This window comes from Folsomia candida, unplaced genomic scaffold (genome assembly GCF_002217175.1).
Source record: "Folsomia candida strain VU population unplaced genomic scaffold, ASM221717v1 Fcan01_Sc029, whole genome shotgun sequence".
Classification (NCBI taxonomy): Eukaryota; Metazoa; Arthropoda; class Collembola; order Entomobryomorpha; family Isotomidae; genus Folsomia; species Folsomia candida.
In genome coordinates, this window is record NW_019091221.1 from 330,639 (window position 1) to 344,260 (window position 13,622).

Sequence of the window (13,622 nt, forward strand, 5' to 3'; positions counted from 1 at the left end):
TTTCTAATGTTAGACAAAGAATGATTGAAATGCGAAGAAGCATGTCAATTTATACGCGATGTTTTAAATTATGCATGTGAAATATTTTCGAGTGTGAGGTCATATTTCATGGGCTTTCACGAGATTTGGGGATATTTGATTATAGTACCAATTACAATGCATTATAATGCAAATTAATCCAATTAAAAAAGATATGATGTCATTTAACTTTTTGACTTTGTCAGAAACCGGAACTGGCCAGATTCACATGAGTTTTTAGAAGTCTCGGGGAATACTAGCAATGGAGGCGCAAACCATGTTCAGCCCAGATAATTTTTGGACCTTATTGGTTTGAAAGAGCAAGTCTTTACAAACAAAATTTAGTTCGGCACTTGGGCAGATGCGCAAATTTCAGCACGTTATGGGCGCCGCAAGTTTCGCAAAAACGCACGATTTTTCGGGCAATGCCCAGCGCAAGCTCAACTTCGTGCGTTTTTGCGAACTTGCGGCGCCCATAATGTGCTGAAATTTGCGCATCTGCCAAAGTGCCGAACCAAATGTTGTTTGTAAAGACTTGCTCTTTCAAACTAACAAGGTCCAAAAATTATCTGGGCTGAACATTTTCAAACTAATAAGGTCAAAAAATTATCGGTATAATACGGGCAGAAGGACCCCTCTCCGATCGGGGAATGTGATATGTCAAAATGTCGGGTTTTTCATGCTGATCAAGAATATATAAATTTTTTGACCGGCAAATGTATATTAAGGTCACAAAAAAGGTCAAAGGTCAAAATTTTTTATTGCATTTTTGGACGTTTCAGGGCATTCTAAGACTTTGTCTCACTTTTCCCCATGGCGGGAATTTTTTTGGGGTGACATGAGATTTCTAGTTTTTTGTCGAATGTCGAATGTCTATCATTTTTCTGCAAAGTGTAAAATTTTTTGGGCACTATGAGATTTGGGGCTAAGTGGATCATCGATTATCGTAATTTTGCCCAATATTGGGGTATTGTTCGTTTTTAAACGAGCGAAGCGAGCAGGTCAGGTTAGATATACTAGGTACGCGGAAAGCGTTCCAGCTAGCAATCCTAGCTAGCGGTCCTAGCTAGCAGTCCTAGCTAGCAAACCTAGCTAGAAGTCCTAGCTAGCAATCCTAGCTAGACACTAGAAATCTCATGTCACCCCAAAAAAATTCCCGCCATGGGGAAAAGTGAGACAAAGTCTTAGAATGCCCTGAAACGTCCAAAAATGCAATAAAAAATTTTGACCTTTGACCTTTTTTGTGACCTTAATATACATTTGCCGGTTAAAAAATTTATATATTCTTGATCAGCATGAAAAACCCGACATTTTGACATATCACATTCCCCGATCGGAGAGGGGTCGATCGGAGAGGGGTCCTTCTGCCCGTATTGTTCCAAATTATCTGGGCTGAACATGGTTTCCGCCTCCATTGTAAGTATTTTTTATATTACGCGTGTATTCGTCTCTGCAATAACAAGTTTAACCTCGCGGGTCACGAGGTGACTAACATACGTTGGGCAGATTTAATTAAATTATTCAGTTGGAAGGATACAACCAAACAGTTGTGATTATGGTAAAATTAAAAAAATTACAGATGGTTATGGTTGTCATTGCATGTTTAATGTATAAATTGGTGAATAATTTCCATACCCCTGTGTATGTAGATTGTAAAAAAGAGCGGTATAATTCGCAGGTGTTTCGCTTAAATGCTATTGAATAATATAATAAATATTTATATCATTAGTGCTGGCAGTGGCAGTATGTATGTATTTTATAAACATTATTTAAAACTTTGTTTTTCATATAGAAAATATTTTGGATACAATTTTAGCATTGAAGTTAATAAAATTATCTATTAACGTACGAATGATACATATGTATTACCTGGTGCGGCCAATTGTTATGACCAATACATAAATTAATGTAGGGAACCCACTTGATGGAATTTTGGAAAACTAATGATACCACGAGAAAGCCCATTAAATTCCCTTCAAAATATACTAACTAGTTTTCAAAATTTCCTCCTTTTGAAGCTACAAGAGCCCGAAGTCTTTGTATGCACATCTCACTCGCGGTACGCACTCATTCCAAGGCATATTGGTTTCATTTCTAAGCGATAGATTTTTTCTCGGATTCCAAACTTTTATGTGGTTTAGCACATGTATCTAGCCTCAGTTTGGACCACATGTCATATTCCAGAAGGTTGAGGTTCGGCGACAGTGAATTTTTGTTCTTGATCCGAAATGGAGTCAGAAATTTTAGAGTTCTACCCCATTTTTACTATTTTGAACTTATGGGGAGGACCTGAGTCATGCTCGAACATCTATTAGGTATTTTTTAATAGGGTGTGGTCCAGTGGTTCTCCCATTCGGTCGATAACTTCAACAAATATCTTTTGACAATAATTTTCACCCCCAGAGGAAGAAAATTCACGTTTTTGACCAAATCCAATTAACTCCGAATAAAAAAATCACAGAATCTAGATGGTGGGTCTGATTACTACTTTTATAATTTTTTGTGGACAAAGTGCTTTTGCTGATTTTATGTAGCCTCAATTATGAAAGTTTACTAATTTTTCAAAAATACTTATTTCCATTTTTCAAGCGCGTACCGCATGATCAGTGCCCGGCTTTTGAGGGTCCTATTTTTACTTGGCGTGAAGTTAGCAAGTGTTTCTCTTCACACCTGAAAAACATAAGTCCAAGGTCGAGTTTAGGGGCCTGGGACGTAGTTTTACTTGGCCCGTTCATTGGTAAAAAAATTTTTGTTTGACTCCGGCATGGATTCTGTCGAATTCAGGTCTTCCGCGCCTTCGTGATTTTTTGTTACCCTTTTGACCGTTCCCTTTAACTTTTATTTCACTCATTAACACTGCTAGTATTAGTGGATCATTTTGTACAACGGTTGACCATTTTGCTATTATTTCCGATTTTTATTGAGCTATTGAAAAATGCCGGATTTTTATGTTTACCAAAATGTTTCAGAAAAATTGCAACACGTCAGTTTGGCTGATCTGTCATTTTAGCACCTCGGGTCACAAAAAATTGCTGAACATGGTTGCTGATAGACAATTGCATGGGCATTTCAATAAAAAATACTACAATTGTCTAACATAGCTCCTACTAATTTTTTTGGCGCGCGGAAGCCGTTGGTCATTACAATTGTCCCTACTAGGTATAGTTACATATATTTTAGTTATATTATATAGTATTATAATTATTTTCTGTATATCCTTATGCAATTTGGTTTTCTCTTGGAAATCTCATAAGAAAAATTGGTGATTTCATGTTCTATCGTTATTTATATGTAGTTAACATTTGCTAAATTCTCCCTAACTTATGCATGTACCAACTCTCGCTATATTACTTATACGATCTAGCATTAAAAAGGTTTATGTACGCATGGTTCACGCAGTTCGCAAAGACAAGTAGCCTCAGACTCAAAAACCCAAACCACATCAATAAATCAAGTTAGTATTTCATATTGTAATTCTTCTTAATTCCCAAACAAAACGGATCACATTCGAGCTGCACTTTTTTATTCTTTTTATCTACCTTATTCTTCCTATCATTGTCGTTTGATTCAAACAACTTATCACACAATGACATGTTTTACTCAATACCAGGCCCCGAAGTTGCCCGGGGAGCCAAATCCTAAGGGGAAGTTCTTCAAAAACTGCCCACTTTTGAAAAACAGCCTGTTTTTCACACAATTTGGATTATTATATCATTCAAAACTAATTCGAATGAATCCACACGTCCGTACTTTATGAAGAGATAAATTTGAATTTCAAAAACCCGCTCCATTTCACTCACTATCCAAATCCTGCATTAAATTTAATTTTCCCGAAATTTCGGTGGGGAGGGTGAAAGTTGGCTGGAGGGATGGGGCAATGTGCCTTATGGAGATTACACCATTATGAAATCGAACCTTAAACACGTCAGTGCATAGGTCCGCACTTATTATTTTCATGGAAAAAACGCTTAATGACGACAAAGAGTCCAGCCCATCTCCGCCACCACCGCGCGGTGGTGGCAGTGTTGGATGTTCTTCAGTATAACTCTCTCTTCGCCGGTTGCCACGAGGCAAGGGCTCGTACACAAATGACGTCAACAGATTTAAATCCATTTCATTTACCTATCCACCCAACTTTTACATTATGGGATAGGGAAATTTAACATGGACAGTATATGTTACGGGGAAAATCCCCCTAAATTCCACGTGATATGTGCACCTCCCTCAAATGGAAGGGTAAACAAAGCTATTTTACGTTTATGTTGATCGACGGAGCATTTATGTATCTTCGAATATTTTTTGTATTAAATTTGAAACAAGGATTATTTAAGTTTCTGAAATGGCCGAACATTTTCAATCACGGAAAGGGACTGGAAATCTGTTAAAAGATTTACTTTCTTCAGTTGTGCTTGTAAAGAAGTGTGATTATTATGTTCCAGCTAATAAGGACAATAAAAAGTTGAAAATCTCGACCCATCAAAATTTGAAGGGTGCTACCAGCTCGGAAATTTTGTGCTGTTTTATCTGCGCAAGTTCTGGGGTGGGAGAAAAGATAAATTTCTTAACAGAGGTGGAACTGGAAATTTTGAAAAATGTCGTGTTATCTGGTTCCGCTGAGAAGAAATTGTTCCAGGACGTGGAAAAATCTGTCGAAATTTGCGAAACTTGTTCCTCAACGCTACAAAAATTGGTTGAGTTAAGAACTAAGATTCTAGAAATTTCGATCTGTTTGCGAACTGTGATAAAAAGGAGGATGGAAAAAATTGAAGATGGTACAATTTATTAAATTTTTTATAAGATGTATCAATAATTTACTGTATGTAGGTTGTAGTAAGCGAGCAAATATTTATTTCAATTTGTTTACAAATTTCAGAACCACTTGGAAGTAATACGTTCGGGTCTGAAGTGAAGGATGATCTCGCCAATAAGCATGTCGATTCCAATCTGGAGTTAAAGCAAGAAATTGAAGATGGTACGCATTTTTAAATAATAAGAATGCTGAAATCTTTAATTCGTAATGAGGGTACGGAAAACAGCAGGGTTTCTCTAAAAAAAATCCAACCCCGGGGTCTTTTCCATGGTTTTTTGGGTTTTCGTGGGTTTTTGTAGATTTTTGGGCAGGTTGAACCACTAAAATTATATATCGGAGACAAACTAATTTAAGTTACGAATTTATCATGAAATTTTAAGCGTTATCATTGACTTGTACATTAGAATCGAAAATTCATGTTTAACAGGTAAACCTGGAAATATGAAACGATACTTGGAAATCCAAATCGCACATAAAAATTCTAAAAATTGTTTGATGAATCCGACAATTTAATTAGAATTGATTTAAATTGTAGCTTAAGGGATTTTGTTTCAATCTGCCCCAAAATCTTACAAAAACCCCGCAAAAACCCCCAAAACCCTACAAATCCCCATTAAGCATTTGGGTTTATCCAGAGATTTTATAACCCAAAAAACGAGTAAAAAAATTATATAAATCAGTAGGAAGCACTAATAATTCTGGATCTAACGTGGAAATGGAAATGGATGAGTTTCTCATCAACGATGATTTATTTACAGTGGAGGAATCCAAAGTAGAATGTGGGAGTGTAGTAGGATCCGATGAGTATAAATTTACACCAGTTGACGATAATCTGAGACGAGAAACTAAGGTGACCACGTGTTACTTCAGCAGAGGTACACGAGACCTCGAAAATAATCGGCCTGTAAAGAGCGCAGTGTCAATTCCACTCATTAAATGTGAAAAGCGAGAAGTCGTGGTGGAGGAGGAGCATGGACAAGTTTCGTCCAGATCCAGAAATGACGTCGCCGTTGAACTGAATTGTCACGATACAAGTCTTTCAACTCCTCAGAATACAGATACACATCTCTTCAACCCTAAAACGTCAAATCCACCAACTTTCTCGCAGAGTGAAGAAAATATTTGGCAAGATAGACACGAAAACCCTGAAGAAAGCCAGTCGTGCAAGAAGACAGCAGCTTCGTCGAGGAGAAAGTAATTTACTAATCACATCCAAAGTGTTACTATGGCATTACTTAATTAATTTTATTCAACTTTGATCAGTAATTCCAATCCAACGAGTTGTTCCGAGTGTGGGAAATGGTTTGAAAATATTTCACGTCTTAATCGCCACCTCAAAAATCCATGGCTAGATATTGCAGAGAGTAGATCATCCAAAGTCCGGAAGAGAAAGTAAGAAGCGTCTCGTAAATATTTACTTTTATGAATAAAAATAACTAATCCTTTTGAAACGTCGGTCCAAAATTTTTACTTGTTTCAGAAGTCAAACTTCTGACGATATTAGTTTCTCAAAAAAGACAAACAATTTCAACTCACGATTACGGACGAGTAGAGCCCTCGCACTGGAGAGAATCCAATCTTGGGCAAGGAAAAGTTACGACAAAAATTACGATTCTGAAGGAGAGGAAGTTTCCGAGTACGAAAATAGTTCGATTGCCAGCGACAGCAGCGACACCATCAGCGAAACCTGGGACAGCGACAGCGATAACGTTGGATTTGGGTAATGTTGCAATTTGCAGCTTGCAATAGCTACACTCTTAGAAATTGGGTTATGATTTTCACCAGAAGTACATAAACGTATAAGGCATACTTGCGATATTTACATATGACTGTACGCACATGGTTGTAAATTTGTCGCCCGAGTTGTTGAAATGTATTACCACTGGTAGCGAATGTATATTGGTAACAAGTCAATGCCAAATTTTTGTAACCATGCAAACGGTATATTCAGGGGTATATTTTTATTTTCTAATGATAATCATACCCCAATTTGTAAGAGTGTATTTACCTACTTTTGTAAATTAACTCGTAACTCCTTACTTCTTTTTAGGTTAGGGGACGTCCACAAATTTCGTCACGCAAAAATTGCGAGGAAAACGTAAGTCAATATGGTAAATTTTTCGTTCATTAATTGCTTTCGACGATTTCCATGAGCTATCGCCGGTAAAAAACATGTTATTTTATTTTCCAGTGTTTGAGCTCAAAAACATGTTCACCGGGATTGAACAACTCGATTTAGTCAGTTTTTAAAATTTCCATGACCCCCTATGTGTAATGGCATGGGTTAAAGCACTACGTTTTTCGACAAAACTTGTCAAGTTTCTCCCTTCATTGTGAAGCAACCAGTAGGCCCACAGCCCAATGGACAATCCCCAGGACATGCTTTAGGGTCTTTCTGAAGCGCTAGGCCCTACCCTTACCCCATGACCTGAAAATTACCCGAGGTCAACTTACAAAGTTGACTCATCCATCACCATTCTTGAAATAGCTCTGAATCAATCAATCCTGAATAGATTTTCTTCATATTTAGTAAAAACTGATCTGAATGGATTGTATTTTCAGATTCTTCAAAAATTTTCAATTTTTTCCAAGGTCAACAAATTTTGCGCAATAACGGAAAAGGTCAATAAACCAAGTCTCACGTAACCCCATAAGTGAGGTACCATTGGAAAGGTCTTGGCGGGAGGATTCAGAATATATATACTTTATGGGGTCTGGGGCCAGACCCCATAAAGTTCTTGGTAGAGGAATCAAAATTAAGCACAATTCTTGCTGAAAGGCTTATTGGCCGACCTTATAATGCTTAACAACATTGGAAATTGAAACTTGGATAACTTTATGAATTATTGACCGATTTTCAAAATTTCGACTGTTTTGGAAAGCCCAGGTCAATTGGCGAAATATAGATTTCCAGATTTTTTAAATTCGACCACACCCCCTCGAAATTAAGGTCACTAGGTCAAAACTGCATAAAATACAATTAATGCATACAGCGGAATTTGAAAGCGCAAAAATCGAGTTGCATGTCGAAAAAATTCCTCGACCCACTGGACACTCTGTACAAGGGGTCGCATGCCCCACCCACAGTGGGTGTGGCCACAGGCGTCTTTTCGATTTCAATGAAACCATGTCATGTAATATATCATTTTTCTCAGGACGATGAGGACGTTACGACTGAACACTTAAAATTTACAGACCACACCCCCAGTGGGTGTGGTCCTGGGCGACTTCTAGATTTTAACGAACCCACGTCATATGACATATCATTCTTCTCAGCTTGATGAGGACATTATGACTCAATACTTAAAATTTACGAACCACACCCCCAGTGGGTGTGGTTCTCAGAAATTTTTAGATTTCAATAAAACCATGTCATGTGATATATCATTTTTCTCAGGACGATGAGGACGTGACGACTGAACACTTAAAATTCACCAACCACACCCCCAGTGGGCGTGGTCCCCGGCGACTTCTAGATTTTAACGAACCCACGTCATGTGACATATCACTTTTCTCAAGACGATGAGTACATTACGACTGAATACTTAAAATTTACAAACCACACCCCCAGGGGGTGTGGTTCTCAGAAATTATTCGATTTCAATGAAACCATGTCATGTGATATATCATTTTTCTCAGGACGATGAGGACGTTACGACTGAATACTTAACCATTTTAAGAGGACAAGTAAAAGTTACGATGTCCATAATTCGTGTCACCAGGCGACAGTAGAGTTACCTTAATTCGTGAGGGAGCTTTATTTCTAAGGGATCATTATTCGTAACCAAAAATGCCAGTCAAATATTGTACTCCGTGACAACTTTTTTCGCAAAATTTTTAATTTTTGCCCGACCCAGGGCTTGTGTACCAGTGTTGTCCGTCTGTCCCACGCGATATAATAGTATAGTTCTGTGGTCCCACGTTAACTCTTTTTATATCGACTTGAAATTTTCCACACATATAAACCATCCAAATACACAACTCGGGTTCGAAGACTGGTTCGATCGGTCAAGTGGTTGGCCGGTGGGGGTCAAGGGTGACGAAAATTCAAAATTTGTATGAAAGTTGATAATGATTTGCTGCAATGAAAGAATATGACGTGGAATTGAATAGATTTTTATCATGAGATACGTTATGTTTTGACTCCATACTAAATTTTGGCTGATTATATAAATTTTTAGAAATCGGTGTGGACCACCGCCTAGTGTCCCTCTGGCCAATTTTTGTTCATATTTAACTTCCTAAATTATTTCATGAGAAGGCAGTAAGTATCTCTGGTTTTAATTTCAGCTTTCCATGTTAATTCCTGAAACTTGGTGGGGTCACCCCATAGCCTAGGGTCCTTCCAGATGAAAATTTTTCAGATTCCAATGTATACTCTTCCATTAAGAGCCATAAGAAAACTAAATGCCAAATTTCAGCATGATATGATGATTTTGAAAAATCAGTATGGGTTACCCAATAGGACCCTTCCATATGAAAATTTTACCAATTTGAGTTCATATTCTTCCTTTAGGACCCATTTACTACCTCTGCACCAAATTTCAGCTTTCTACGAAAATTTCGAAATTTTGGTGCATAATACCCCACCCACCCAGACGACCCCTACGGGTCAACCAGTGGACCGATTTTGTCCATCTTCGAATTCGGTTCCTAACTTTGTCCAATATGCATCTCGTAAAAATTTCAAGTCAATCGGCCAACTCGTTCCAGAGTTACCGAAAGACAGACAGACGGACGGACGGACATGACAATTACATAAGCCTTGGTTCGGGCTAAAAACAAATGTCGACGTCACGAATTATGGCGAATTTGCCTGAGAGCGACAAACGTCTACGTCACGAATTAAGATAAGGTTTTCTGTGGCAACATAAAGAACGTCCGGGAATGAATGGGAATGGTCTGAAAATGTGGTCATAAAATCACAATGAGTTATCGGAATTTTAAACTTTTTGCATATGTATAATACCAAATACGTACCTACATAATTTAATTAATAGCTAAGGCCGCCACACCCCCGTTGGCGACTAGTTCGATTTTCTTGCGAAGATTTTTCATTAAATTTTTTCCCGAAGTTTTTGCCACTTCCGAGGTGATTTTCTTCCATCGTCCTTTGAATTTTCGAAAGGTGTCAGGCACATCTTGAAGCCGGGAGTATACTGACTTAGAACGTGCCCAGAATTTTTCGATTGGGCGGAGTTGGGGTACATTAGGTGGGTTGATATCTTTTGGTACGAAATCAATATTTTTCTTTCTGAGGTACTCGGTCACTTTCTTTGCATAGTGACAAGTGGCGAGGTCAGGCCAAAACAAAACTTTATCATTTTTGTGAAACCTATTAATAAATGCTTCCAATCCAGCCTTGACGCAATTTTTCAGATCAATATCTTGATTGATATTCCCTTCGAGAACTACCGGGTCTGATACATGTCCGTGACTGGAGATGCATTGCCAAATGCAATATTTCTTTGGAAATTTGTCTTTTTTTCGTACTTTTTCTTCATAAGCCACTTCAGAGGGATCCGAGCTATGAAAAAAATGACGCCCTGGAAGATTTGAAGGGTCAACCGGAACATACGTTTCGTCATCCAGGATCACTACTTTTCCACGCATTTTCTTCAACAATTTTTGACAGCAATCCTTGATCCGACTTTCTTGTACGGGCTTGTAATTTGGTGCAGGTTTTTTGGTCCTTGCTTTGATTCCTAATTTATGGACCTTAATTTCCCCCAGGTAGCTTTTGGAAATTTTGACTTTCCTGGCAGCTACAGCTACTGACGTTGATGGCTTGGTTTTGAAAATTTTTTCAATTCTATTTTTCACTCGAGTGGTCGCTAGCTTCGCCGGACGACCAGCTGGCTTCTTGAATTGCACATTTTCGGAATCCTTGAACTTTTTTATGTAGGAATACACATTTGAACTTGGAATTCCTTCCTGCTTAAAAAAGTTCCAGGTCACCTTGGAGTCTCGGTTGGCTGTCGTGTTGTAGAACTCCATCACTCGTTTTGCTAACAGCTCCCTTTCAAACAAGCTTCTTCTACCCTTATCCATTTTTGAAATTTAAGAGTGATATACCAAATTGACCCTAATGAAGTGGGCTTTCAGAAATTTAAATTATTATAGTTCGCGGGTTTATTGATTTGTCAATATACTCGCTAGAGCGCGCATTCCCATTCATTCCCGGACGTTCTTTATGTCATCGTCACGGGTTATGAACCTGATTTTTGGGATGACATATGCCTTTGTCACGAATTATGGACAAGTCGCCAAAGCGACATGTGCCACTTTCACAGATTAAATGGTTAAAATTTACAAACCACACCCCCAGGGGGTGTGGTAATCGGCGAATTCTAGATTTTTACGAACCCACGTCATGTGACATATCATTGTTCTCAGCTCGATGAGGACATTACGATTGAATAGTTAAAATTTATGAACCACGCCCCCAGTGGGTGTGGTTATCTGCGACTTTTCGATTTTAAGGAAACCATGTCGTGATATATCATACTTCTCAGCCCGATGAGGAAATTTTGACTGACATTTTTGATCGTATTTTTCATCCGTGTTTTTTCCATTGCCACTTTATCCTAACTATGCTTTGATCCTTTACTGCCAGTAAATTACTGGGCTTAGTGCAGTACACAATCTAACAAAACTATTGTCAACGGCGCTTATGCAATCTAAATAATTTTACTAAAGGTTTAGCAAAATGAAGTGTGGCATAACTATTAGGCAAACTTTATTCAAACATCCCTTCAAATTTATTCACCCATCAAATTTAACCGTCGTACAAAATTTATTTAGCTGGAGATAATTTTAGCCGAACTGTTATGAATTTTGCCCAATTGTTGTGTAGTCCTCTATTGTGATTAACCTTAAGTGAATATTAATTATTTTTACTTAGAGTATAGGCAACAATTTAAATACTGACGATTTCCATTAGCTATGGCCGGTAAAAAAGGTCGTATTTTATTTTCTGCTGTTTTAGCTCAAAAACGTGCTCAACGGGTCCGAACTATTCGATTTAGACAGTTTTTAAAATTTCCACGTCCTCCTCCGTGTACGTAATGGCATAGGTGGAAGCACTACCTTTTTCTAAAAAACTGATTAACTTTCTCCCTCGATTGTGAAGCAACCAGTAGGCCCACAGCGGTCAAACTTCGCTTGGACAATCCCCAGGGTACGCTTTTGGTTCACCCTGAAGCGCTAAGCCCTACCCGTACCCCTTGACCTCAAAATGACATGAGGTCAGGTTACATAGTTGGCTCATCCATCACCATTTTTTAAATAGGTCGCATTTCAACGATCCCCGATAGATTTTCTTCATATTTAATAAAAACTGATCTGAATGACTTGTATAAGGATTTTTGAATTCTTCCAAGGTCAACAAATTTTTCGCACAAACGAAAAAGTTCATCAGGCCAAGTCTCACATAACCCTATAAGTGGGGTATCGTTGGAAAAGTTTCGGCGGGAGGATTAAGAAGATGCATACTTTATAGGGTCTGGGACCACCCTCTAGTTTTCTAGAGGCCGATGAGTAAAATTGAGGTTTGGTTTTCCGCGTATGCAGACGTTAACACAGGTTAACACAGATTGAGAGCTAACATACCACTAGATTGGTGAAACCATACCCACTTGGGGTGCGGTTTTAAATTTTAGTTAGTCAGTCGAAGTCTACTCATCGGGCTGAGAAGAATGATATATCACATGACATGGTTTCCTTAAAATATAAAATTCGCCAACGACCACACCCACTGGGGGCGTGGTTCGTGAATTTTAAGTATTCAATCGTAATGTCCTCATCGAGCTGAGAAGAATGATATGTCATATGACGTGGGTTCGTTAAAATCTAGAATTCGCCGAGGACCACACCCCCTGGGGGTGTGGTTTGTAAATTTTCAGTATTCAGTCGTAATGTACTCATCGTCCTGAGAAGAATGACATGTACCATGACGTGGGTTCATTGAAATCTAAAAATTTCTGAGAACCACACCCACTGGGGGTGTGTTTCGTAAATTTTAAGTATTCGGTCGTAATGTACTCATCGTCCTGAGAAAAATGATATATCACATGACATGGTTTCATTGAAATCTAAAAATTTCTGAGAACCACACCCCATGGGGGTGTGGTTTGTAATTTTTAAGTATTCAGTCGTAATGTACTCATCGTCCTGAGAAGAATGATATGTACCATGACGTGGGTTCATTGAAATCTAAAAATTTCTGAGAACCACACCCCATGGGGGTGTGGTTTGTAAATTTTAAGTATTCAGTCGTAATGTACTCATCGTCCTGAGAAGAATGATATGTCACATGACGTGGGTTCGTTAAAATCTAGAAGTCGCCGGGGACCACGCCCACTGGGGGTGTGGTTCGTGAATTTCAAGTGTTCAGTCGTAACGTCCTCATCGTCCTGAGAAAAATGATATATCACATGACATGGTTTCATTGAAATCGAAAAGACGCCTGTGGCCACACCCACTGTGGGTGGGGCATGCGACCCCTTGTACAGAGTGTCCAGTGGGTCGAGGAATTTTTTCGACATGCAACTCGATTTTTGCGCTTTCAAATTCCGCTGTATGCATTAATTGTATTTTATGCAGTTTTGACCTTGTGACCTTAATTTCGAGAGGGTGTGGTCGAATTTAAAAAATCTGGAAATCTATATTTCGCCAATTGACCTGGGCTTTCCAAAACAGTCGAAATTTTGAAAATCGGTCAACAATTCATAAAGTTATCCAAGTTTCAATTTCCAATGTTGTTAAGCATTACAAGGTCGGCCAATAAGCCTCT

At 38.5% G+C, this 13,622-nt stretch overlaps 1 protein-coding gene across 1 annotated transcript; it reads left to right on the top strand.

The window, feature by feature from the left end:
- Window positions 1–4,291: 4,291 nt before the first annotated feature.
- Window positions 4,292–7,368, top strand: LOC118438963. The gene is made up of 7 exons (XM_035859941.1): window positions 4,292–4,790; window positions 4,892–4,990; window positions 5,587–6,022; window positions 6,092–6,220; window positions 6,309–6,548; window positions 6,879–6,926; window positions 7,020–7,368. The coding sequence occupies exons 1-7, from the start codon at window positions 4,358–4,360 to the stop codon at window positions 7,024–7,026; spliced, it is 1,392 nt and encodes a 463-aa protein (XP_035715834.1). The 5' UTR covers window positions 4,292–4,357; the 3' UTR covers window positions 7,027–7,368.
- Window positions 7,369–13,622: the final 6,254 nt, after the last annotated feature.

Excerpts from the sequence above, each read along its gene's own strand:
- LOC118438963 (XM_035859941.1), top strand. The coding sequence starts at position 4,358 with ATGGCCGAACATTTTCAATCACGGAAAGGGACTGGAAATCTGTTAAAA. Across the intron at positions 6,023-6,091 it reads GCAGCTTCGTCGAGGAGAAA|TAATTCCAATCCAACGAGTT; the intron begins GTAATTTACTAA and ends AACTTTGATCAG. Across the intron at positions 6,221-6,308 it reads TCCAAAGTCCGGAAGAGAAA|AAGTCAAACTTCTGACGATA; the intron begins GTAAGAAGCGTC and ends TACTTGTTTCAG.